The sequence below is a fragment of the Oncorhynchus keta genome, chromosome 30, assembly GCF_023373465.1.
Source record: "Oncorhynchus keta strain PuntledgeMale-10-30-2019 chromosome 30, Oket_V2, whole genome shotgun sequence".
NCBI classification, from domain to species: Eukaryota; Metazoa; Chordata; class Actinopteri; order Salmoniformes; family Salmonidae; genus Oncorhynchus; species Oncorhynchus keta.
Genome location: NC_068450.1, coordinates 34676848 through 34702163, shown reverse-complemented (window position 1 = coordinate 34702163; position 25316 = coordinate 34676848). Strand labels below are relative to the sequence as shown.

Genomic DNA, 25316 nt, shown 5'->3' with positions numbered 1-25316 from the left:
CTGGGCTACATTATGTGCAGTATGAACCATCCCAAAGATCCTCTGACAGGATGACAGAAGAGGAGCAGGACCAATCATTTTTACCTCCACTGATTTCATCTATCAGAGGCTGTGGCTAATGCATGCTGTAAAGGCTGTGGCTAATGCATGCTGTAAAGGCTGTGGCTAATGCATGATGCATGCTGTAAATAACCCACCCTCCTTTGCATGAATTAACAAGCCGCCACATAAATGAACGAGTGACCGAAAAACACCTCACATGAGATATTGGCTCCAATTAATTTGAAATCGGGACATTCAATATACGCTGGGAACGAGCAGTTGGCAGGAGGACATTTGTACTGATGATGGTAAATAAATAGTAGCCACGAAAAATGCTTACGTGATCAAAACTGCTGCGAGATTTTATACGTGTGAGAAGTGAAGTCTGTCTGATTGGATGAGGACCGGCTAGAATACTGTAGATTATCATCACGGTACTATTATGTCAAGGGTTCAGCAAATCCTGGACTACTTCACTGTTTCTCCTACAGTTCAAACCTCTCCCTCCACGGTTGTTGTAGAGCAGGGATGGGCATCTTTCACTCCTAAAAAAATCTATCAGAGGGGAGGGGACTCAGTCGGGATCTCAATTTACTGTTGCGAGATAGAATAGTAGAATACACCAAGTGCAATTTCAGTTACGGGTCAGCAGTTTTTCTCTCGTTATGTCAGTCGCTGACAGTCACTTAATTAACCCATGTCAGCTAGATTTTTAAAGATTGGTGAATTAGTCTAGCGGACAGCTATCTAAACTTGTAGTAATGTCGAATTTGAACCCGGTGGCCACCCCTTTGTTTTTGTTAACCAGTCTCATTCAGATATCATAGTAAAAACTGCAAACATGTCTCTCCACCCTATGGTAGAATGTGTAGAATTGCAAGAAATTAGCTGTGAAACTGCTAATTTTTCTCCCCACCCCATGGCCAAATGAGTAGAATTGCATGAACAAAAAAATGTGCATGAAAGTAGTTATAAAATTGCTAAATATTCTCTCTGCTCCATGACAGAATGTGTAACATTTCAGCAAACATGAAAAAACATGAATTGTGGCCCCTCATCATCGGATTCAGATGTTTTTTGTGACCCCATCCCTGTTGTAGAGGAAGGCTAGCTAGTGATATCAGTCAGGTTGCTGTTCATCTGTGCTCTGTGTTCAGTAGAATTTCTCCAACATTGCCAGTGAGATTTCAGCCTCCATTTTACCCCCATGATGTTTCTCACTCTCTCACTCTCCTGCCATTCGATGCTCTTTGCTCAAATACACAAACACACGCACACTGACTTCCTAGCTTTAGTCAAAAGCGATATGTCTAGACTGAGATGATAGAGGCCCCGGGAAAATGAAGGAAATGTTAAATGGAGAATATGAAACGTGCAGGTTTAGATGGTCCTAGTTAAGTATCACATTCACCCAGTAGGATGGATGCTTCTTCCCTTTCGTCAGTCTGCTTTTATCCAACCCTCCACCTCAGGACAAATGAACATTTTAGAAGGAATAACTAGCCGCATACAGACATAAGACATCTTAATGGAGCTCTTCCTTCTCTCCTCTCTCCATCTCCTCTCCCCGTTCCTACTGAAAATCTGCCTGATGAGAGATAACCCTTTCATTAGTTAATCTGTGAGAAACATGCATCACATATGGGGTGTTCGTGTCAGGCAAAATGTTTTTTTTTTTTTGGAACGGGCCGATAGAGACAAATGTCTGTCTCCATTTCAGTGTAATGAGCTTCAGCATCATTTAGCTTTCAACGCATATCTCTCTATCGCCTCTACACTGTGGCTGTAGTAATGTTAACGTAGGCCTTAGATGAAATAAAACAAATAAGACATTTCAATCCCATCTGACCTTTATGTAAGGCATTACATTCTTATGATGAAGTGAATGGAGAATAGTCGGCCTGTTCTGTATAGTTGAACAATGTATAGCAAACAGCCCACTACTCCCTAAATGAATGAATGAGAATGACCAGATGAACAGAGAATCTGTATTAGAGCAGAAGGCTGGGATGAAGGAGTGAATATGAGGCATCAGCGCCGGCTGCCACACCACAGTACAACAGGCTCCACCAAGACAGATGAGCACCTCTAAAGATGTACACACTCGTGCCTGTTCCAACCCAGCAACCTCGTATCAAATCCCATTCACCCACTGGCCATCTGCCTAATCCCTATGCTCCCAGAGGCGTGGGACAGAAGGCCATGAGGCCGGCTGAGGATGTTGAGGTAGTTACCTGGTCGTACCACTCCCGGTTGGAACAGGTGCACTCCGGCCACCAACCTGCTTGGCCACCAGAATTGTTGCCATTCACCTTGGTGCCGCCCTTGGATTGGCCCTTGGGGTTTGGGCCTCCGGGACCCCCGGCAGACGTCATCTTGCCCTTACTTCTCCCCAGAGTGCCCCCTCCTCCTCCCATGCCTCCTCCTCCTCCTCCCCCTGAGACTGGAGGCTGGGGTAAGGTCTGCCCGCCTCCGGGCCCGTACCCGGCCGGGTATCCATAGGGCTCGGCCTGCCATTCTTGGTACTGAGGGGCGTCCATCCTGCGCAGGGCGGCCATGCGGGTCACCTCGTAACATTCTGGGCACTTGCAGCAGTGGTGGTGTTTGTGCATGCTGGCTGGGCTGGCGCTGGGCTGGCGCTGAGCTGGAGCTGAGCGGCGTGGTGTGGCACTTTCTCTCTGCTGCCTCCTCAGATCACACGCAGCACGCTGCGATCGGCTCGCAGAGCACTAATACCGATGAAAATAACACTAATCACAGCAATTCGACAGATTTTCCCCTTTTCTCCAAATCCCGTTACTCTCCTCTCTTCATTCCCCTCAGATGACAAAAAAAAGAGCGAGGAGGTGGAAGTAGCAACAGGAAAACAAAAAATGAGTACGTAGTCTTCCTTCCTCTTGACGTAGAAGATAAAAGAAAAGAATATTGAAAATATTGTATACGATCACACAATCAGAGACCAGCCCCGATGGTACATTTTCCTCTCGCCGCTCTTGTTTCACAGTGATATGTATATAAATTCATAGATATATTAATTTGTTTATATATATTTACACACACACACACAAATACATATAAAAATATTAGTATAAACAGACAAGCACAAATACACAGATATATACAGAGAAATATGTATATAAATATCTATATGCGTGTGTACAAATATATATATATAAACAATATGTACAGGTATAAATGATATCCTCAGATGAAATCTTCCTCGGTATTTCTCTTCCCTTTTTCCAAACCCGTTTTCTTCCTCCCGTTTTTCCTCCTGCGTTGAGAAGCAGCGTTTTTATGTCTTTCTCTCTCTCTTTTCTCAGCCTGCAGAGAGGAGCTGAGCACTGGACTGGCTCTCAATCAGCTTGCCCTAGATGTGGATTATACAGAGGGAGGCGAGCAAGCGAGATGGAGAGAAAGAGAGCGAGAGGGAGAGAGAAAAGAGCGAGAGGCGGAGAGGGGGAGACTGAGCATCCCTCCAGCACCTCAGCCCTGACAGCCACAGCCAATCAACTGGCAGCACTGCCATCATCAGCAGCAGCAGCAACAGGACTGAGCGCTTCACTGGCTGCTCTTAAAGGGGCCACGCCACCTACAGTACCAGTCTAAAGTTTGGACACACCTATTCATTCAATGTTTTTTCTTTACCTTTACTATTTTCTACATTGTAGAATAATAGTGAAGACATCAAAACTATGAAATAACACATATGTAGTTACCTATGTATGTAGTCATGTAGTTATGTATGTATGTATGTAACCTATGTATGTAGTCACATATGTAGTCATGTAGTTACCAAAAAAGTGTTAAACAAATCAAAATATATTCTTCAAAGTAGCCACCCGTTGCCTTGATGACAACTTTGCACACCTTGGAATTCTCTCAACCAGCTTCATGAGGTAGTCACCAGGAATGCACTTCAATTAACTGGTGTGCCTTGTTAATTTGTGGAATTTCTTTCCTTCTTAATGCGTTGGAGCCAATCAGTTCGGTAGGTGTACAGAAGATAGCCCTATTCGGTAAAAGACCAAGTCCATATTATGGCAAGAACAGCTCAAATAAGCAAAGACAAATGACAATCCCACATTACTTTAAGACATGAAGGTCAGTCAATCTGTAAAATTTCAAGAACTTTTAAAGTTTCTTCAAGTGCAGTCTCAAAAACCATCAAGCACTATGATGAAACTGGCTCTCATGAGGACTGCCACAGGAAACGAAGACCCAGAGTTAACTGTGCTGCAGAGGATAAGTTCATTAGAGTTAACTGCACCTCAGATTGCAGCCCAAATAAATGCTTCACAGAGTTCAAGGTAAAAGACACATCTCAACATCAACTGTTCAGAGGAGACTATGTGAATCAGGGCTTCATTGTTTTTTTTAACCTTTATTTTACTAGGCAAGTCAGTTAAGAACAAATTCTTATTTTCAATGACGGCCTAGGAACTGCCTGTTCAGGGGCAGAACGACAGATTTGTACCTTGTCAGCTCGGGGATTTGAACTTGCAACCTTCCGGTTACTAGTCCAACGCTCTAACCACTAGGCTACCCTGCCGCCCCTCATGGTCAAATTTCTGCAAAGAAACCCCTACTAAAGGACACCAACAAGACGAAGACACTTGCTTGGGAGTGCTGCATCAGATGACCTGGCCTCCACAATCATCTGACTTCAACCCAATAGAGATGGTTTGGGATGAGTTTGACCGCAGAGTGAAGGAAAAGCAACCAACAAGTGCTCAGCATATGTGGGAACTCCTTCAAGACTGTTGGAAAAGCATTCCAGGTGAAGCTGGTTGAGAGAATGCCAAGAGTGTGCAACACTGTCATCAAAACAAAGGGTGGCTACTTTGAAGAATCTAAAATCAAAAATATATTTTGATTTGTTTTACAATTATCTGGTTACTACATGATTCCATATGTGTTATTTAACATTTTTTTGATGTCTTCACTATTATTCTATAATGTATAAAATAATTAAAATAAAGAAAAACTCTTGAATGAGTTGGTGGCCAAAATGTTGACTAGTAAACCACACCGTTCACTGCATAGGGAGGAAAACACTCCCTCACACACGAAAGGGCTATTACCTAGTCACATGTGTCTCCTTCATATGTGTGAACTGTGTTTTGGGGGTAAAAGATAGGCCAGATCATAACCTCTGCTATTCAAAATCCATGTATTCCCTGATTCCAATGCAGCCAAAATCCAACAGACAGCCTCCAATTTACAGCCCTGTTCCTGGGACAGGTCCCTGGGCTTCTATGGTCATCCCTGGTTCAATAATAGGAGCTTTGTTGTCTTGGGCCATTGATCAACACCCTCAGGGCTAATGTCATGCTGTGGCGCTGAACATCTAGACGCGATGCAACAATGAAACAGGTGTTGTTGCGCCTCACATTCACATGACAATCCTGTTACAAATGGTATATTATCCAAAAGAATTCTAGGGGTTATGATACAAAAATCTATTACCATTATAGGGCTTTGCCTTGTAATAAAGGGTGCCTCTGAATCCCTATTATAGATCCCTCCCTCTTCTACCTATACCAATGTATTCCATTTTCAGCAAGCCTGAAACAATATTGAATCACGTATTACTAAACACCCCGAGATCAAACATAGTATGATGACCAGAGCCCTGTACTGAGGAGAGAGAGGAGAGACTACTATATCTATTAGAAAACAATGCTGTTTCGTATCTAAGACTCCATGGTACACTAAAGAACCATGGGGGAAATATCTCACAATCTCACATGTTCACAATGATGACATCAACACATGTGTACGCAACCAACAAGATTACACGTTTGGGCTTTCGAGTGGGTGGAGGAAGAGAGAGAGGGAGAGAGGGACTGAGAATGTGGAAGAGAGACGGCGAGGAAGAGAGAGTATGGATGGACATGTATTTATGTGTGTGGTTACGTTTTTTAGTCAGTGATGACTGCCAGTGTACTACTTATGCAAGCTTATAAGTGTAAGTGTTTGTAAGAGCTCCATCCATCTGTGTGTGTGTGTGTGTGTGTGTGTGTGTGTGTGTGTGTGTGTGTGTGTGTGTGTGTGTGTGTGTGTGTGTGTGTGTGTGTGTGTGTGTGTGTGTGTGTGTGTGTGTGTGTGTGTGTGTGTGTGTGTGTTACAGTATCTGCATTAAAGGCCTGTATATGTACATTATTCATTCAATGTGGTGGTGATAGACCTGGGTGTGTGGGGAAGAGAGTAAATATACAGTGTCTGAGTTGTGAGAAAGAGAGAAACTATCTATGAAGAGAGTACCTTAGAGCACTGGTTCCCAAACTGGGCTACTAGGACCCCTGGAGGCACTTGGCCTATCCACAGGGGGTACTGGAGGTACTTGGCCTATCCACAGGGGGTACTGGGGGTACCCTGGATGTACTTGGCCTATCCACAGGGGGTACTTGAGAAGACTCATGAGACCATAAGCCTACTGGTAAAGGGGGTACTTTGGAGGGGGTACTTTGTGGGATTTACGGATAGAGCAAAATGTGATTCGGGGTACAATAACCAAAAAAGGTTGGGAATCACTGTCTTAGTGTGTACATGAAGGATATATGTATGTGTATATGCACCTTGGTGTGTGTCTGGGGACATATCTTAAGAGTAGACGAGTGTATGCGTGTGTGTGTGTGTGTCTAAGTGAGTGCTTACAGCCAGTACACAGCTACTACAGCCCTGCCCGGAGGCACAAACAGCAGGCTCAGCCACACTTAATTACATGCAACAGTAACTCACTTCATTATCGTGATATTCTATTCCTATAACTTCTGGAGATTCTGCAAGAGGAGCAGAAAGAAGGGGGAACGTTTACATTTTTAACGGAGTGAGAGGTGCCACTGAGAACGCCCATCTCAGTTACGAAGACGTAGTCACAACTTTTGTCAAAGCCAATCACTGCTTGAAGGCGCTGCTTGAAGGACGTGTTTGAAGGCGCTGCTTGAAGGAGGTGCTTGAAGGCGCTGCTTGAAGGAGGTGCTTGAAGGCGCTGCTTGAAGGACGTGTTTGAAGGCGCTGCTTGAAGGAGGTGCTTGAAGGCGCTGCTTGAAGGAGGTGCTTGAAGGCGCTGCTTGAAGGACGTGTTTGAAGGCGCTGCTTGAAGGCGCTGCTTGAAGGAGGTGCTTGAAGGCGCTGCTTGAAGGAGGTGCTTGAAGGCGCTGCTTGAAGGAGGTGCTTGAAGGCGCTGCTTGAAGGACGTGTTTGAAGGCGCTGCTTGAAGGCGCTGCTTGAAGGAGGTGCTTGAAGGCGCTGCTTGAAGGAGGTGCTTGAAGGCGCTGCTTGAAGGACGTGTTTGAAGGCGCTGCTTGAAGGTGCTGCTTGAAGGACGTGTTTGAAGGCGCTGCTTGAAGGAGGTGCTTGAAGGCGCTGCTTGAAGGAGGTGCTTGAAGGCGCTGCTTGAAGGAGGTGCAAGCATATCCATCACGGCACACATGACCGAGCACATGTTGGAACCATCCTCCCTCTGCCTCTCTTGTCTCTATGTCTCTCTTACCCATCGCCTGCATCATATTTGCGGTCCAGCGGTATGCAGTGAGGGCGTTTGCAGTATAAAAGGCACAATATGACAGAGGGAATGAAAATAGATGGATACAGTACAGGCAGGAGAGATGGAGAAGAGCAGCAAAGAAACAGAGATTGCCTGCACTGTATGAACACAGATATGGTGTGTGTGTGTGTGTGTGTGTGTGTGTGTGTGTGTGTGTGTGTGTGTGTGTGTGTGTGTGTGTGTGTGTGTGTGTGTGTGTGTGTGTGTGTGTGTGTGTGTGTGTGTGTGTGTGTGTGTGCATGTGGGCGTTTGTAGTACATCTGGGGAAAAGAATCCTATTCCTTTAAAGATTATATAATATGAAATATAAAACATTTTGCTAGTTCTCCTTAGAACCAATCAATGACCAGTACTCTCTGTGTAAGCAGGACAGGGAGATGGAATATGAGAGAGAGAGAGAGAGAGAGAGAGAGAGAGAGAGAGAGAAACAGGGATATATTCGGTAGCAAGGATGTGCTTTTAAGATTATTATTACTGACTGACATGGATGCATTGTATATACAGTCATTCTGATCAAATGCTTTACTGGCCCTTGAAGCTTGGGAATAGTGAGTATAGCAGTATACTATCCTAAGAGTGGGTCCATATCCCAGTGCAGTCCCACTCACACGCTGAGGAACAGATGCCTCTGCTCAGAGGGTAATTTCTCAAAGCTAAATGTGTTCACTGTGTTGTTACCACAGCTGCACTGTCAAACCAGTGGTCAGGATTCTCCTTAGTTTACAAGAGTCAAGTAGGATGTCTACAAACCACTTACACAGAGGAGCGTTTCTACTGAGATGGAACACATCTATAAAGATTGTTTACAGTATGTCATGTTTCATGCTGAGAGGGATATCATAAACTAGATTTCCGTCCAATTGGCGACAGATTTTAATGTGAATATTCTAAAATCGGCATAAAAACAACATGCACATTTTCCCACCAGAGAAGTGTTTCCATCAAATTGACTTGAGACTGTGCGTGATGACGTAGGGCACATAAAAATACATTTTGTGGTGAAAAACGTTAAACAGGTTTCCATCGCATTTTCAACTCTACTGATGCTTTTCTCACAAAAAAATGTTGCGTTATATAGTGAGTGTGCCCACTCTGGTATGGGCACGTGCGCTCTAGCAACAGCGTGCTGTTGGCCACAGCGTACGTGTAGTCTACGCGATCAGATTATTATGGACTAATGAGAGAGATTATTTTTACTTGTCAAACGGAAGCCAAGCATCGATTATCATTTCACCAGAATAAGACCATTGATATTTATTGGAAAGGAGCATCAAGCTCATCACCGTGCTCTTTCACCACCCTGTAAAGTTCATCATAACTTATTTCATCTGTAGTCTAATAAACCACTTGCTTTCCTGACGAGTCGTAGTGGGAGGACCACAAAACGTCATCATGTGACTCCAGGTTTACTTTGATTAGATGTTCATTATATCGATATCAATATCAAATCAAATCCAAATGTATTTGTCACATACACATGGTTAGCAGATGTTAATGCGAGTGTAGCGAAATGCTTGTGCTTCTAGTTCCGACTGTGCAGTAATATCTAACAAGTAATCCACCGATCCCCAACAACTACCTAATACACACAAACCTAAAGGGGTGAATGAGAATATCTAAATGGCAGTATATGGATGAGCGATGGCTGAGCGGCATAGGCAAGGTGCAATAGATTATATAAAATACAGTATATGCTTGTGATATGAGTAATGTAAGATATGTCAATACTATTAAAGTGGTATTATTTAGAGAGGCATTGTTTAAAGTGACTAGTGATCCATTTATTAAAGTGGCCAGTGATTGGGTCGCAATGTAGGCAGCAGCCTCTCTGAGTTAGTGATTGCAGTTTAGCAGTCTGCTGACCTTGAGATAGAAGCTGTTTTTCAGTCTCTCGGTCCCAGCTTTAATGCACCTTTACTGACCTCACCTTCTGGATGGTAGTGGTGAGAACAGGCAGTGGTTCGGGTGGTTGTTGTCCTTGATGATCTTTTGGGCCTTCCTGTGACATCGGGTGCTGTAGGTGTCATGGAGAGCAGATCGTTTGCCCCCGGTGATGCATTGTGCAGATTGCACCACCCTCTGGAGAGCCTTGGGGTTGAGGCTGGTGCAGTTGCTGTACCAGGCTGTGATACAGCCCGACAGGATGCTCTCGATTGTCCATCTGTAAAAGTTTGTCAGGGTTTGGGTGACAAGCCACATTTCTTCAGTCTCCTGAGGTTGAAGAGGCGCTGTTGACCCTTTTACACCACACTCTCTGTGTGGGTGGACCATTTCAGTTTGTCTGTGATGTGTACACCGAGGACTTTAAAACTTTCCACCTTCTCCACTACTTTCCCTTCGATGTGGATAGGGGGGTGCGCCCTCTGCTGTTACCTGAAGTCCACGATCATCTCCTTTGTTTTGTTGACGTGGAGTAAGAGGTTGTTTTCCTGACACCACACTCCGAGTGTCTTCACTTCCTCCCTGTAGGCTGTCTTGTCGTTGTTGGTAATCAAGCCCACTAATGTTGTGTTGTCTGCAAACTTGATGATTGAGTTGGAGGCGTGCATGGCACGTAGTACAGGAGGGGGTTGAGCACACACCCTTGTGGGTCCCCAGTGTTGAGAGTCAGCGATGTGGAGATGTTGTTTCCTGTTTCCTACCTTCACCAACCTGGGGCAGCCCGTCAGAAAGTCCAGGACCCAATTGCACAGGGCGGGGTTGAGACCTGATGAGTTTGGAGGGTACTATGGCGTTGAATGCTGAGCTGTAGTCAATGAACAGCATTCTTACATTGGTATTGCTTTTGTCCAGATGGGATAGGGCAGTGTGCAGTGTGATGGCAATTGCGTCGTCTGTGGACTTGTTGGGGCGGTATACAAACTGAAGTGGGTCTAGGGTGGCCGGTAAGGTGGAGGTGATATGATCCTTGACTAGTCTCTCAAAGCACTTCATGATGACAGAAGTGAGTGCTACGGGGCAGTAGTCATTTAGTTCAGTTATATTTGCCTTCTTGGGTACAGGAACAATGGTAGCTATCTTGAAGCATGTGGGGACAACAGATTGGGATATGAAGTGATTGAATATGTCCATAATCACACCAGCCAGCTGGTCTGCGCATGCTCTGAGGACACGGCTAGGGATGCGGTCTGGGCCAGCAGCCTTGCGATGCTTAACACGTTTAGATGTTTTACTCACTTCAGCCACGGAGAAGGAGAGGGGGGGCAGTCCTTGTTAGCGGGCCGCGGCGGTGGTACTGTATTATCCTCAAAGCGGGCAAATAAGGTGTTTAGTTTGTCTGGAAGTGTGACGTCGGTGTCCGTGACGGGGCTGGTTTTCATTTTCTAGGTCGTGATTTCCTGTAGACCCTGCCACATACGTCTTGTGTCTGAGCCGTTTCATTGCGACTCCACCTTGTCCCTGTACTGGCGTTTCGCTTGTTTGATTGCATTGCCGAGGGAATAACTACACTGTTTATATTCAGTCATATACCCAGACCTCTTTCCATGGTTAAATGCGGTGGATCACGCTTTCAGTTTTTCGTGAATGCCGCCATCCATCAACTGTTTCTGGCTAGGGTAGGTTTAATAAGTCACAGTGGATACAACATCTCCAATCCACTTCTTTTTAAACTCACTCACCGAGTCAGCGTATAGGTCGATGTTGTTCTCTGAGGCTGACAGGAACATATTCCAGTCTGCGTGATTGATCAAAACAATCTTGAAGCGTAGCTTCCGATTGGTCGGACCAGCTTTGAATGGTTCTCGTCACTGGTACATCCTGTTTGAGTTCCTGTCTACAAGATGGTAGGAGCAAGATGGCATTGTGGTCGGATTTGCCGAAGGGTGGGCGGGGGATGGCTTTGTATGTATCGCGGAAGATAGAGTAGCAGTGGTCGAGGGTATTGCCCATGTGAGTAAAGCAATCAATATGCTGGTAGAATTTAGGTAGCCTTGTTTTCAAATTTGCTCTGTTAAAATCCCCAACCACAATAAATGCAGCCTCAGGATATATGGTTTCCAGTTTGCATAGAGTCCAGTGAAGTTCCTTGATGGCCGTCTTGGTGTCTGCTTGAGGGGGAATGTACACAGCTGTGACTATAACTGACGAGAATTATCTTGGTAGGTAAAATAGCCGGCATTTGATTGTAAGGAATTCTAGGTCGGGTGAGCAGAAGGACTTGAGTTCCTGTATGTGGTTATGATTACACCATAAGTTGTTCATCATGAAGCATACACCCACGCCCTTCCTCTTCCCAGAGAGGTGTTTATCTCTGTCGGGGCGATGCATGGAGAAGCCCGGTGGCTGAACCAATTCCGACAACATATCCCGAGATTTGCGTATAATAGCATTTCCATCGACATTTCTTGCATAATTATTTTTACTGACACAAAAAGATCCCACCTTTTGTGGGATCGACATTTGGAAAGTTTACCTGTTTCCATCAGGTCTGTTATGACATTATTTATCCGACATGGACTTTACCCGCAAAAATGTTGGATGGAAACCTGTTTATAGAAATAACCAATATCCAAAATGACAATGAATTTCTCTTTTATCCTTAATGCAGGGTCAATATCAGGTAATAGAAATGTCTAGAAGCGAATAATGAAGACATACTAATTTACCTCGCACCTGACCAACTGAACAACATGCGCGTGTGTGTATGTTTGTGCACATATACATGAATGTGTGTGTGTGCGTGCATATGTTTGTGTTTGTTTGGGTAAACACTGTGTCCAATTAAAGGCTTGGGGACTGCTGGGAAGATTTGTATCAACAATATATGGTGATTTATCTTCTGAAATTAAATCGCCAACCCTTGACCCTCCCTTGACAAATGAAAAGGGGAGACCTGTGATTTACGGTGTCACGGAAGGACCTTTCCTTTGGCTTATGGGATGGCTACAGCATATCCCACCTCACAGCCTCACAGCACATCTGCCTGTCAGCGTACTGTTACCTAGCGCTCACATCCCCCATTATATAAACCCACCTGGAAGAACCAACACACACACACACATTATCACCATAGCAACACCCCCACCCCCTGCACACACAGCATGTGTAATGTGTAGAGAGCATTTCGGTCATTTCTATGCACTCTCCGAGAAGCAATGTGACTACTTCCTGGTCACCTGACAGGATGCATGCCCATGTAAGGAGAGAGGACGTTGAGGCAGTCTTAAAGGAGCAGTCACACCATAACCCATCCTGGTCCTCTCCTGTTGACTTAAAGGAGCAGTCACACCATAACCCATCCTGGTCCTCTCCTGTTGACTTATAGGAGCAGTCACACCATAACCCATCCTGATCATCTCCTGTTGACTTAAAGGAGCAGTCACACCATAACCCATCCTGATCATCTCCTGTTGACTTAAAGGAGCAGTCACACCAAAACCCACCCTGATCCTCTCCTGTAGACTTAAAGGAGCAGTCACACCATAACCCATCCTGGTCCTCTCCTGTTGACTTAAAGGAGCAGTCACACCAAAAACCCATCGTGAACCTCTCCTGTAGACTTATAGGAGCAGTCACACCATAACCCATTCTGATCCTCTCCTGTTGACTTAAAGGAGCAGTCACACCAAAACCCATCCTGATCCTCTCCTGTTGACTTATAGGAGCAGTCACACCATAACCCATCCTGGTCATCTCCTGTTGACTTAAAGGAGCAGTCACACCATAACCCATCCTGGTCCTCTCCTGTTGACTTAAAGGAGCAGTCACACCATAACCCATCCTGGTCCTCTCCTGTTGACTTAAAGGAGCAGTCACACCATAACCCATCCTGGTCCTCTCCTGTTGACTTATAGGAGCAGTCACACCATAACCCATCCTGATCATCTCCTGTTGACTTAAAGGAGCAGTCACACCAAAACCCACCCTGATCCTCTCCTGTAGACTTAAAGGAGCAGTCACACCATAACCCATCCTGGTCCTCTCCTGTTGACTTAAAGGAGCAGTCACACCAAAACCCATCCTGAACCTCTCCTGTTGACTTAAAGGAGCAGTCACACCATAACCCATCCTGGTCCTCTCCTGTTGACTTAAAGGAGCAGTCACACCATAACCCATCCTGGTCCTCTCCTGTTGACTTATAGGAGCAGTCACACCATAACCCATCCTGATCATCTCCTGTTGACTTAAAGGAGCAGTCACACCAAAACCCACCCTGATCCTCTCCTGTAGACTTAAAGGAGCAGTCACACCATAACCCATCCTGGTCCTCTCCTGTTGACTTAAAGGAGCAGTCACACCATAACCCATCCTGGTCCTCTCCTGTTGACTTATAGGAGCAGTCACACCATAACCCATCCTGATCATCTCCTGTTGACTTAAAGGAGCAGTCACACCAAAACCCACCCTGATCCTCTCCTGTAGACTTAAAGGAGCAGTCACACCATAACCCATCCTGGTCCTCTCCTGTTGACTTAAAGGAGCAGTCACACCAAAACCCATCCTGAACCTCTCCTGTAGACTTATAGGAGCAGTCACACCATAACCCATCCTGATCCTCTCCTGTTGACTTAAAGGAGCAGTCACACCAAAACCCATCCTGATCCTCTCCTGTTGACTTATAGGAGCAGTCACACCATAACCCATCCTGGTCATCTCCTGTTGACTTAAAGGAGCAGTCACACCATAACCCATCCTGATCCTCTCCTGTTGACTTAAAGGAGCAGTCACACCATAACCCATCCTGATCCTCTCCTGTAGACTTAAAGGAGCAGTCACACCAAAACCCGTCCTGGTCCTCTCCTGTTGACTTAAAGGAGCAGTCACACCAAAACCCATCCTGATCCTCTCCTGTTGTCTTAAAGGAGCAGTCACACCAAAACCCATTTTCTATGGCTCTATGTTCTACTTATCATACTAAACATTTTTGTGGGTGTCGATATGGTTGTCCTTGTTCGATAGAGCCAGTGGACTTCTTTCAGCGTTGTTGCTATCGGCGGATTCATTGCTAAATATACAGGCAGACATCATTTTCCAGTCGCTGAAAGACTACAACTTGTGTTGCTCTGGCCCCCGTCCCTCCCTCAAGGCAGGCTTTATTTAAAAGGAGGCAGACACTAACAACAATCCTTTGGGCACAACTGAAATTGGGGATATTCAACCATAGCAAATAGGATTCTAAATAGGATTCGAAACAAAAGGTTTAGAAGCTCAGCTACAGCCGATGCCAGCACCAAGAGGGCAGATAACAAATACGATGCCTAGCTAAGTAAGTTATGTTTCCTGCAAAGCACTGCGCTAACTTGAGTGGGTTGAGTCACTGATGTGATCTTCCTGTCTGGGTTGGCGCCCCCCTTGGGTTGTGCCGTGGCGGAGATCTTTGTGCGCTATACTCAGCCTTGTCTCAGGATGGTAAGTTGGTGGTTGAAGATATCCCTCTAGTGGTGTGGGGGCTGTGGTTTGTCAAAGTGGGTGGGGTTATATCCTTCCTGTTTGGCCCTGTCCGGGGGTATCATCGGATGGGGCCACAGTGTCTCCTGACCCCTCCTGTCTCAGCCTCCAGTATTTATGCTGCAGTAGTTTATGTGTCGGGGGGCTAGGGTCAGTTTGTTATATCTGGAGTACTTCTCCTGTCTTATCCGGTGTCCTGTGTGAATTTAAGTATGCTGTCTCTAATTCTCTCTTTCTTTCTTTCTCTCTCTCTCTCTCGGAGGACCTGAGCCCTAGGACCATGCCTCAGGACTACCTGGCATGATGACTCCTTGCTCTCCCCAGTCCACCTGGCCGTGCTGCTGCTCCAGTTTCAACTGTTCTGTCTGCGGCTATGGAATCCTGACCTGTTCAACAGACGTGCTACCTGTTCCAGACCTATTATTTGACCATGCTGGTCATTTATGAACATTTGAACATCTTGGCCATGTTCTGTTATAATCTCCACAGCCAGAAGAGGACTGGCCACCCCTCATAGCCTGGTTCCTCTCTAGATTTCTTCCTAGGTTTTGGCCTTTCTAGGGAGTTTTTCCTAGCCAACGTGCTTCAACACCTGCATTGCTTGCTGTTTTGGGTTTTTGGCTGCGTTTCTGTACAGAACTCTGAGATATCAGCTGATGTACGAAGGGATTTTTAAATACTTTTGATTTGATTTATCTACTGAAACCCATATTGTGTATTGCTGGCTAACATACTACAGTGGGGTGAAGTTAAAATATTTTTCTGTTTGCTAATTTAGCAAGCTAAACAACTACCAGTAGCCATATATAAAAACCTATTCTCTTTTTAGTCATTGGTATGACTAGCTACTAAACAGCAAGCTACAACTTTTCAACCAGCCACCTAATGTCACACCCTGACCTTAGTTATCTTTGTTTTCTTTATTATTTTGGTTAGGTCAGGGTGTGACAAGGGTGGTTGGTTTAGTTTTTGTATTGTCTATGTGTAGTTGCCTGTCAGCACAAGAAGAATGTATGCTTATCACGCTGTACCGTGGTCTCATCAATATGACGAATGTGACACCTAAAGCTAGGTTTACCAGCAAACATTTGTACATGACTGGAGTTGGCTAGCTATTTAGCCTGGTGCCTGCTAACTTGTTATTTTTTATATTTATTTTTTAATTTAAACTTTATTTAACTAGGCAAGTCAGTTAAGAACAAATTCTTATTTACAATGACGGCCTACACCGGTCAAACCCAGACGACGCTGGGCCAATTGTGCACCGCTCCATGGGATTCCCAATCATGGCCAGTTGTGATACAGCCTGGTTTCGAACCAGGGTGTCTGTAGTGATGCCTCTAGCACTGCCTTAGACCGCTGCGCCACTTGCCTCGCATTTGTAACTTGTTAGCAAACGTGTCGCATCAGCAACTGTAAGTAATTTACTAGTTGGCTATGTAACAAAATTGACGAGGGTTGACATTGGTTATGATTATGAACTTGGATGCATTTCAGTCAAAAATATGTATGATGCAAGATACGATTCCAAACAGATGTAAATAACAAGTATTGCATAGCCATAGATAGCTAAGCAAACAGTGAGGAGAAACAACAATACAACAATTTACTATTGTAAATCTCTAAAACTGAAGCTATACTATAAAATATATTTGCCTAAGCATGCCTGATAGACATGGCTGTAGGTAGATACTGTCTGCCTACCTACAGTACCTAGACTCATTTGCAAGGTCTGGTCACTGTGCAAAGGTTGAAGGTTATCTCCAATTTCTTTTTATTAGGCTAGATATTGTTGTATGTTCAACTAGTCTACCCTAATGTTGATGTTGTGCTGGCATGGTTCAACTGTTGTTCAAAGTATAATTTAGTTTGTTTTTGTCTTACACATAATACCGTGTGGTGCCTGGGCTTCTTCCTGAACTGGATTTTTGATACAGAAACAGAATTCCTTTGCCTGTGTGTGCCATTGTAGCAGAACTGTTTCCTGTGAACTGTATCCCTCTCGAGGGATTAGACATTATGCTCGATTTCATGCACATGACTCATGAGAAGCTGAATGGCAGTTTGATCAAAACACTCCTCTCACAGCTTTACAAGTATTCCGTGAACTTACCATATGTCTCCTTGGAATAGCAATTTCATCATGACCACCTCTTTCATCATCTGCTGATCACCAGTTATTAGCTACAGACTTACACCAGATAATGAGATTTAACCAACATTGTTGCTATCTATTACTGGGAGTTACAGGATAGGTCCTGTTTGGTGTAGCACAGAGACGTTTTGACCAACCTTAGTGTCGTGTCTGTGGACTATTCATTAATGTAACAACTGTTATATAAAATCAGTTTTCTATGTGTAATTATTACTACGTGATTTAACTAATCACGTAAACATTAAGTAACTAGGAAGTCAGGGCACCACGGGAAAATGTTGTTTAAAGAGTTACTGTACACTTATTAATGTATTATTGCCTCATCAATCATATTGATAAATGATGAATCAACGATATACAAATTGGCTTCATTATTTATTTACTAACTAAATAATCACACAGAATTACATAAACACACACACAGGATAGGTTATATATTGGTTACTACATAATGCAATGAAAAGACCCTATTGGACTAAGCCCGATATGACGGCTTGGTAGACAATGGAAAGGGGTGGGGACAGATAGAGTGGGAAAGACAAAGGACTCGACTATCGTACACATATCTGATAACTAGGCTCATGGAAATGCTAACACTTTGCACTCTCATTCGAAAATAAATGGCATTTTATATATTTACAACTGTAGGTCTTTTTGTCTCTCTCTGTGATCACGGTCCCTCTGCTGGAGAATCAGTCGACAGAAAGTCTCTGGTTTGTCCACTAGAGATGAAAGTCTTTTGTAGTTGTAGCTTGTTATAATGGATACGTCAGGGATACCAATTGTCATTCGAGAGTGAAATGTTCTCCAGAATTGATCTTTCAGAGTACCATTTGGTCGTTCGATCGGTCGCGTTTACCCGACTAATGTTCTCAAACAGCTGCAGACTGAATGCGTAGTCTTCAGTTTCGTAGAACTTTTCTTCTTAACCATTTGTAACATATGGACAGCGTCCCTATGTCCTCTGGTCTGTATTTAAATTGCCAACCATTTCAACGTCGCTACAGCTCCATGCTCTCTGGTCTAATGTACATTTTGTCACGTTTTTTATATTGGAGTAGAAAACGGAGCATTTTTAGAAGACTAAAATCACATTGTTATCTTTCCAAAGGTATTCTTATACTTTAATAATTTATTCTATACAACATTCCGATGCAAATCCCACAATTGAGAAGTGTATACAAACAAAGATACAGTAATGTGGTTATACTGTCTTTCATGAAGTCACAAAATGAAACAAATTCGACATGGTCGTTCTTTGATTTCCCACCGATCACCTACCAATTTCTCTAAAATAGGAATATTGTTTCATTCTTCAATTTTGGGATGTAGGACTCTTGGTGGGAACAGTGTCTTTTGTTCTCCATAGGTTCTCTCCCTCAATACTCCATGGCAGTGAAGAGAGTTTCTGCAAGGAATTCACGACCTGTCGTTAAGTCATAAAACTGTGAAGAGAGAGAGGGGGGGGGGCTATGATCCTCCCCCCCAAGGGCACGTCATGACATTAGCGATGCCGTCTACGTCCTCGATTTGGGCAAACAGGAGTCTCATAAAATGTATGTGTCCAGTTGCAGGGGGTCAGTTTGAATTCAGAAAATGCTCTGTTTATGAAAATATTTTTTTTGTTCCATAAAGTCGTCCAGCAATACAGTGCATTCGGAAAGTATTCATACCCCTTGACTTTTCCAGTTAGAGCCTTATTCTAAAATGGATTAAATAATCCCCCCCCTCCCATCAACCTACACACAATACCCCATAATGACAAAGCGAAAACAGGTTTTTAGACATTTTTGCAAAAAAATTGAAGGTCCTTAAGAACACAGTGGCCTCCATCATTCTCAAATGGAAGAAGTTTAGAACCACCAAGACTCTTCCTAGAGCTGGGCGCACGGTCAAACTGAGCAATTGGGGGGAAAGGGCCTTGGTCAGAGTTCCTCTGTGGAGATGGGAGAACCTTCCAGAGGGACAACCATCTCTGTAGCACTCGACCAATCAGGCATTTATTGTAGAGTGGCCAGACAGAAGCCACTCCTCAGTAAAGGGACATGACAGCCCTTTGGAGTTTGCCAAAAGGTACCTAAAGATTCACAGACCATGAGAAACAAGATTCTCTTTGGTCTGATGAAGCAAGGTTGAATTCTTTGGCCTGAAAGCCAAGAGTCACGTCTGGAGGAAACCTGCCACCATCCCTATGGTGAAGCACGGTGGTGGCAGCATCATGCTGTGGGGATGTTTTTCAGCTCCAGGGACTGGGAGACTAGTCAGGTTTGAGGCAGAGATTAACGGAGCAAAGTACAGAGAAATCCTTGATGAAAACCTGCTCCAGAGCGCTCAGGACCTCAGACTGGGGCGAAGGTTCACCTTCCAACAGGACAACGACCCTAAGCACACAGCCAAGACAACGCAGGAGTGGCTTCGAGACAAGTCTCTGAATGTCCTTGAGTGGCCCAGCCAGAGCCCGGACTTGAACCCAATCTAACATCTCCGGAGAGAGCTGACAATAGCTGTGCAGCGACGCTCCCCATCCAACCTGACAGAGCTTTAGAGGATCTGCAGAGAAAAATGGGAGAAACTCCCCAAATACAGGTGTGCCACACTTGTAGCGTCATACCCAAGAAGACTTGAGGCTGTAATAGCTGACAAAGGTACTTCAACAAAGTACTGAGTAAAGGGTCTGAATTTACTTATGTAAATGTGATATTTCAGGGGGATTTAAACATTTGCAACAATAAAAAATAAAAAATGTTTTTCTTTGCCATTATGAGGTATTGTGTGTAGATTGATGAGGGGGAAAACTATTTAATCCATTTAAGAATTATGCTGTAACATAACAAAATGGTAAAAAGTCAAGGGGTCTGAATACTTTCCGAATGCACTGTACGTGCGCCGTCATCGTGTCCATTTCAAGTCTTCTCACACATGGATCGAGACAGGTCTATGTCATCATGATATGAGGTACTTTGGGGTGGACATACACCTATCTCGATCAATGAAAGAAGACTTGGCATAGACAAGATATCTGCAAACGTCTTTGGTGAATCACATTATCTGGTGTAAGAATCTATAACTACAGTTCTCTGCACTTCTGTGTCTCTGCACCTGACACACATTTGGACACACTGAACTGTACTACTGTACTTCATAAAAAAAATGTGTATGTTACTTTTACCATATACAATTGTTGTGAAATACCCAGTTCTGTTGATGTAGCATTAAATAGTGTACACTCCTGTATTGTAGATATCCAAAGAACGTTTGTTTATTTGTCAATCTGAATGTCTAGCATCTGTTTGATGCAACAGAGCCATGTACAACTTATATAAATATCTTCTATGAATCCATAAGGGCCGACATATTCCGAAGATTCATAGAAAATATCCATATTTATTTTATGGTGGTTCTACAGCAGGGCTCTCCAACCCTGTTCCCGGAGACATCCCGTCTGGTAGGACCTACCTAATTCTAATAATAAATTGAGCCAGGTTAGTCACAACTGGGGTTGGAGCAAAAACCTACAGGAGGATAGCTCTCCGAGAACAGGGTTGGAGACCCCATGTCCTACATGATCTTAGGCCAGGAATTCCCAAACTCGGTCCTGGGGATCCCATGGGGTGCATGTTTAGCTTTTTGCCATAACACTACACAGCTGATCATCAAGCTTCGATTATTTGAGTCAGCTGTGTAGTGCTAGGGCTAAAACTAAAATGTGCACCCCTTGGGGTCCCCAGGACCGAGTTTGGGAAACACGGTCTTATGTTGAGCCACACTGGCTGCGCTTACACAGACAGCCCAATTCTGATCTTTTTTCCACTGATTGGTCCAATTTGTGAAAAAATATCAGAATTGGGCTGCCTGTGTAAACGCAGAATAAGTCCTTTATCCGACTTCGGTACACTGGCAATGGTGGGCTGGGGAAGCTGGGACTCTTTATGCTTATGGTGATGGTCTTGTCCGGTCTGCAGTGAATGGCCAGCTGGATAAGACTCTGACGAAAGTGTTGTAGGGCTTCTTAACACCAACTGTTTTGTCCTCTTGCAGAAGATTTGCTGGTACTGCATGTCTCCTGGAAAGACATGGTTGTGTTCTTAGCATTTTACACTTTTTGCGGAAGGGACGTAGGGCAACACGCCTTTGTTGGTAAAGGTGTTAACCAAATGGGACCGGATAGAGTATTGTTTAGGGACAATGAGGGGGACATTGGGAGCTGTTTTTGAGAGGAAAGATCAGTCAACAAAGTGAATGGGCTAAAGAAGGTGTGAAAAGTCTTAGGAAGACAGCTCTTACACAGTATAAATGGTTGTGTGTGGGAGATTGAGGAGAAATGACACCCCAATCCCTCTCATACACAACAATGCATGTACTGTCTAAGCACATCCAAAAAAACCTTCCTCATCTCAAAGTACTGTCTGTAAACCTTCCCCAGCCCATTGACTTTGACATATCATTCTTGTCAATAGCAGTGTTTTATAGATAGCTTCCAAATTGAGACTCGTATTTGGTAACATTAGCTAGTTTACGTTAGCTAACATCAGTCAGGGACAGAACATGTTTACTCTGCTGAAGGTAGCTAGCAGTCTAACAGTGACTACCATTGCATAGGCGAAATTGATTGACAGTGTGTATACCAAAAGATAGCCCCATGATTTAGCTAATGGCTTTCAGTGTTCAATACAGGACTGTAACGTTAGCTAGCTAACTTACCCAGCTAGGCTAGCAAGCTAGCTAACGCTAGGTTAACTCTAATTGAGAATCTTTCGTTTTGTTGTGAACGAAAAAAATTGGTATCGCATCACTTCTCCGCTGTCGTCGAATGGATTCCCCATCATTTCAGCCAGAAAATTCCTCTGATAATCTTTGGTCACTGCATCATTCGTGATAGGCGATAGGCGCAACGCAAGCAACTGGCAGAATCTGGGTGTCATTGTGTAATTGGGTGTGAATCTCTGGAATGGTCATGTCCGCGCTTGTTGGTAATTAGCACAGAAAACCACACAGGCATGATGACAACCATTAGTGTAAATAAAACGTTTTCAAAAATATTTTGCCTCGAGAAGTTCTGAGATTACTGTGTGTTGGTCGTTCTAAGTAAACAACGCCATTATTCAAGTTTGTGGACACGCCCCCTCTAACTAGCCGGTGGTATCAGGATTCGCTATGAATGCCAGACTTAGTGGTTCACTATGAGCAGAAGAATACAAAGGGGCACTTCCTGATTCTACCAGTGAAATGAAAATGTGCTAGTTGTAAGCTTGTGGTTTGGATAATGTTGATGTTTATGATAAGGGGCGGCAGGGTAGCCTAGTGGTTGGACTAGTAACCGGAAGGTTGCAAGTTCAAACCCCCGAGCTGACAAGGTAAAAATCTGTCGTTCTGAACAGGCAGTTAACCCCCTGTTCCTAGGCCGTCATTGAAAATAAGAATTTGTTCTTAACTGACTTGCCTAGAGGTTAAGATTAAAAAAGAAAAAAGAAAACATAATGTTGTTAATATAGTAATGACTATATGCCATGGCAGGTCTGTCTCTCTCAGGATGAATCTCTACATCAGAGCACTATCCACCTGTTTCCTCAGAAGAAGAAAAGGGATATAGCAAGACATCTTCCCAGCAATATGAAAAAGAACAACCATACAGCAAATATTGGTCAATAGGAAGGTATCCAGAGGAATTGACATAAGACATACTCTTGTCAATCGTCAAAACTCTCACCTGTGGGGGTATGACACACACACACAAACTCTGCACTGAACCAGAATATAACCTGCCAAGGAGCCTACAGTTTGCTCTACCAGAAACACAGAGACAGGAAACAAAGGCTCCACGGCTGTGACTCCTATTAATAGGCCCCAGTGGCAGAGAACAGCTGCTCCACCAACACAGCACATCCAACTGATAGAATAATGATAGAGAGAGAGCAAGAGAAAGGGAGGGGATAAGAGAAAGAGAGAGGGTGAGATGGAAGAAAACAAGGAAAAGGCAGAGTCAAGAGAATAGTGTAGGTAAGGTGTAGTGGTGTTGGATAGATAAGGTATAGTGGTGGAGGGGTGTTGGATAGGTAAGGTATAGTGGTGGAGGGGTGTTGGATAGATAAGGTATAGTGGTGGAGGGGTGTTGGATAGGTAAGGTATAGTGGTGGAGGGGTGTTGGATAGGTAAGGTATAGTGGTGGAGGGGTGTTGGATAGGTAAGGTATAGTGGTGGAGGGGTGTTGGATAGGTAAGGTATAGTGGTGGAGGGGTGTTGGATAGGTAAGGTATAGTGGTGGAGGGGTGTTGGATAGGTAAGGTATAGTGGTGGAGGGGTGTTGGATAGGTAAGGTATAGTGGTGGAGGGGTGTTGGATAGGTAAGGTATAGTGGTGGAGGGGTGTTGGATAGGTAAGGTATAGTGGTGGAGGGGTGTTGGATAGGTAAGGTGTAGTGGTGGAGGGGTGTTGGATAGATAAGGTGTAGTGGTGGAGGGGTGTTGGATAGATAAGGTGTAGTGGTGGAGGGGTGTTGGATAGGTAAGGTATAGTGGTGGAGGGGTGTTGGATAGGTAAGGTATAGTGGTGGAGGGGTGTTGGATAGGTAAGGTATAGTGGTGGAGGGGTGTTGGATAGATAAGGTATAGTGGTGGAGGGGTGTTGGATAGGTAAGGTATAGTGGTGGAGGGGTGTTGGATAGATAAGGTATAGTGGTGGAGGGGTGTTGGATAGGTAAGGTATAGTGGTGGAGGGGTGTTGGATAGGTAAGGTATAGTGGTGGAGGGGTGTTGGATAGGTAAGGTATAGTGGTGGAGGGGTGTTGGATAGGTAAGGTATAGTGGTGGAGGGGTGTTGGATAGATAAGGTATAGTGGTGGAGGGGTGTTGGATAGGTAAGGTGTAGTGGTGGAGGGGTGTTGGATAGGTAAGGTATAGTGGTGGAGGGGTGTTGGATAGGTAAGGTATAGTGGTGGAGGGGTGTTGGATAGGTAAGGTATAGTGGTGGAGGGGTGTTGGATAGGTAAGGTATAGTGGTGGAGGGGTGTTGGATAGGTAAGGTATAGTGGTGGAGGGGTGTTGGATAGGTAAGGTATAGTGGTGGAGGGGTGTTAGATAGGTAAGGTGTAGTGGTGGAGGGGTGTTGGATAGGTAAGGTATAGTGGTGGAGGGGTGTTGGATAGGTAAGGTATAGTGGTGGAGGGGTGTTGGATAGGTAAGGTATAGTGGTGGAGGGTGTTGGATAGGTAAGGTATAGTGGTGGAGGGGTGTTGGATAGGTAAGGTATAGTGGTGGAGGAGTGTTGGATAGGTAAGGTGTAGTGGTGGAGGGGTGTTGGATAGGTAAGGTATAGTGGTGGAGGGGTGTTGGATAGGTAAGGTATAGTGGTGGAGGGGTGTTGGATAGGTAAGGTATAGTGGTGGAGGGGTGTTGGATAGGTAAGGTATAGTGGTGGAGGGGTGTTGGATAGGTAAGGTGTAGTGGTGGAGGGGTGTTGGATAGGTAAGGTATAGTGGTGGAGGGGTGTTGGATAGGTAAGGTATAGTGGTGGAGGGGTGTTGGATAGGTAAGGTATAGTGGTGGAGGGGTGTTGGATAGGTAAGGTATAGTGGTGGAGGGGTGTTGGATAGGTAAGGTATAGTGGTGGAGGGGTGTTGGATAGGTAAGGTATAGTGGTGGAGGGGTGTTGGATAGGTAAGGTATAGTGGTGGAGGGGTGTTGGATAGGTAAGGTATAGTGGTGGAGGGGTGTTAGATAGGTAAGGTGTAGTGGTGGAGGGGTGTTGGATAGGTAAGGTATAGTGGTGGAGGGGTGTTGGATAGGTAAGGTGTAGTGGTGGAGGGGTGTTGGATAGATAAGGTGTAGTGGTGGAGGGTGTTGGATAGATAAGGTGTAGTGGTGGAGGGGTGTTGGATAGGTAAGGTATAGTGGTGGAGGGGTGTTGGATAGGTAAGGTGTAGTGGTGGAGGGTGTTGGATAGGTAAGGTATAGTGGTGGAGGGGTGTTGGATAGGTAAGGTATAGTGGTGGAGGGTGTTGGATAGGTAAGGTATAGTGGTGGAGGGGTGTTGGATAGGTAAGGTATAGTGGTGGAGGGGTGTTGGATAGGTAAGGTATAGTGGTGGAGGGGTGTTGGATAGGTAAGGTATAGTGGTGGAGGGGTGTTGGATAGGTAAGGTATAGTGGTGGAGGGGTGTTGGATAGGTAAGGTATAGTGGTGG

General features: G+C 44.7%; 2 protein-coding genes across 9 annotated transcripts in view; both read right to left on the bottom strand.

Moving 5' to 3' along the window:
* LOC118363439 (disks large homolog 3-like) overlaps positions 1-25316 on the bottom strand; it is a 144470-nt gene that overhangs the window by 94958 nt on the left and 24196 nt on the right. For 4 of the 6 annotated variants that reach the window (XM_052488323.1, XM_052488327.1, XM_052488326.1 and 1 more), the window contains exon 1: positions 2277-3371. The exons of the other annotated variants lie outside the window; for them this stretch is intronic. In XM_052488323.1, coding sequence (XP_052344283.1) covers positions 2277-2654 — 378 coding nt within the window. In that variant the 5' untranslated portion in view covers positions 2655-3371. Of the gene's footprint in view, positions 1-2276; positions 3372-25316 lie in introns of those variants that run through there. 6 annotated transcript variants of the gene reach the window in all.
* Positions 10819-14881, bottom strand: LOC127913995 (ice nucleation protein-like). 3 transcript variants are annotated; one of them, XM_052488334.1, is made up of 2 exons: positions 13563-14881; positions 10819-13033 (listed from the first exon to the last, which is right to left on the bottom strand). In XM_052488334.1, exons 1-2 carry the CDS (start codon positions 14417-14419, stop codon positions 12697-12699), a joined length of 1194 nt encoding a protein of 397 aa, XP_052344294.1. In that variant the 5' UTR covers positions 14420-14881; the 3' UTR covers positions 10819-12696. The 3 variants fall into 3 exon arrangements, with proteins under 3 accessions (XP_052344294.1, XP_052344295.1, XP_052344296.1); XM_052488335.1 differs by having other exon boundaries at positions 10820-12841; XM_052488336.1 differs by having other exon boundaries at positions 10820-12793.

What these genes read in the sequence shown, in the direction of transcription:
- LOC127913995 (XM_052488334.1), bottom strand. Translation starts at nt 14,419, where the DNA reads ATGGGTTTTGGTGTGACTGCTCCTTTAAGACAACAGGAGAGGATCAGG. An exon ending in CCTTTAAGTCAACAGGAGAG is followed by an intron (nt 13,034 to 13,562) that starts GTTCAGGATGGG and finishes TCAACAGGAGAG; the next exon opens with GACCAGGATGGGTTATGGTG.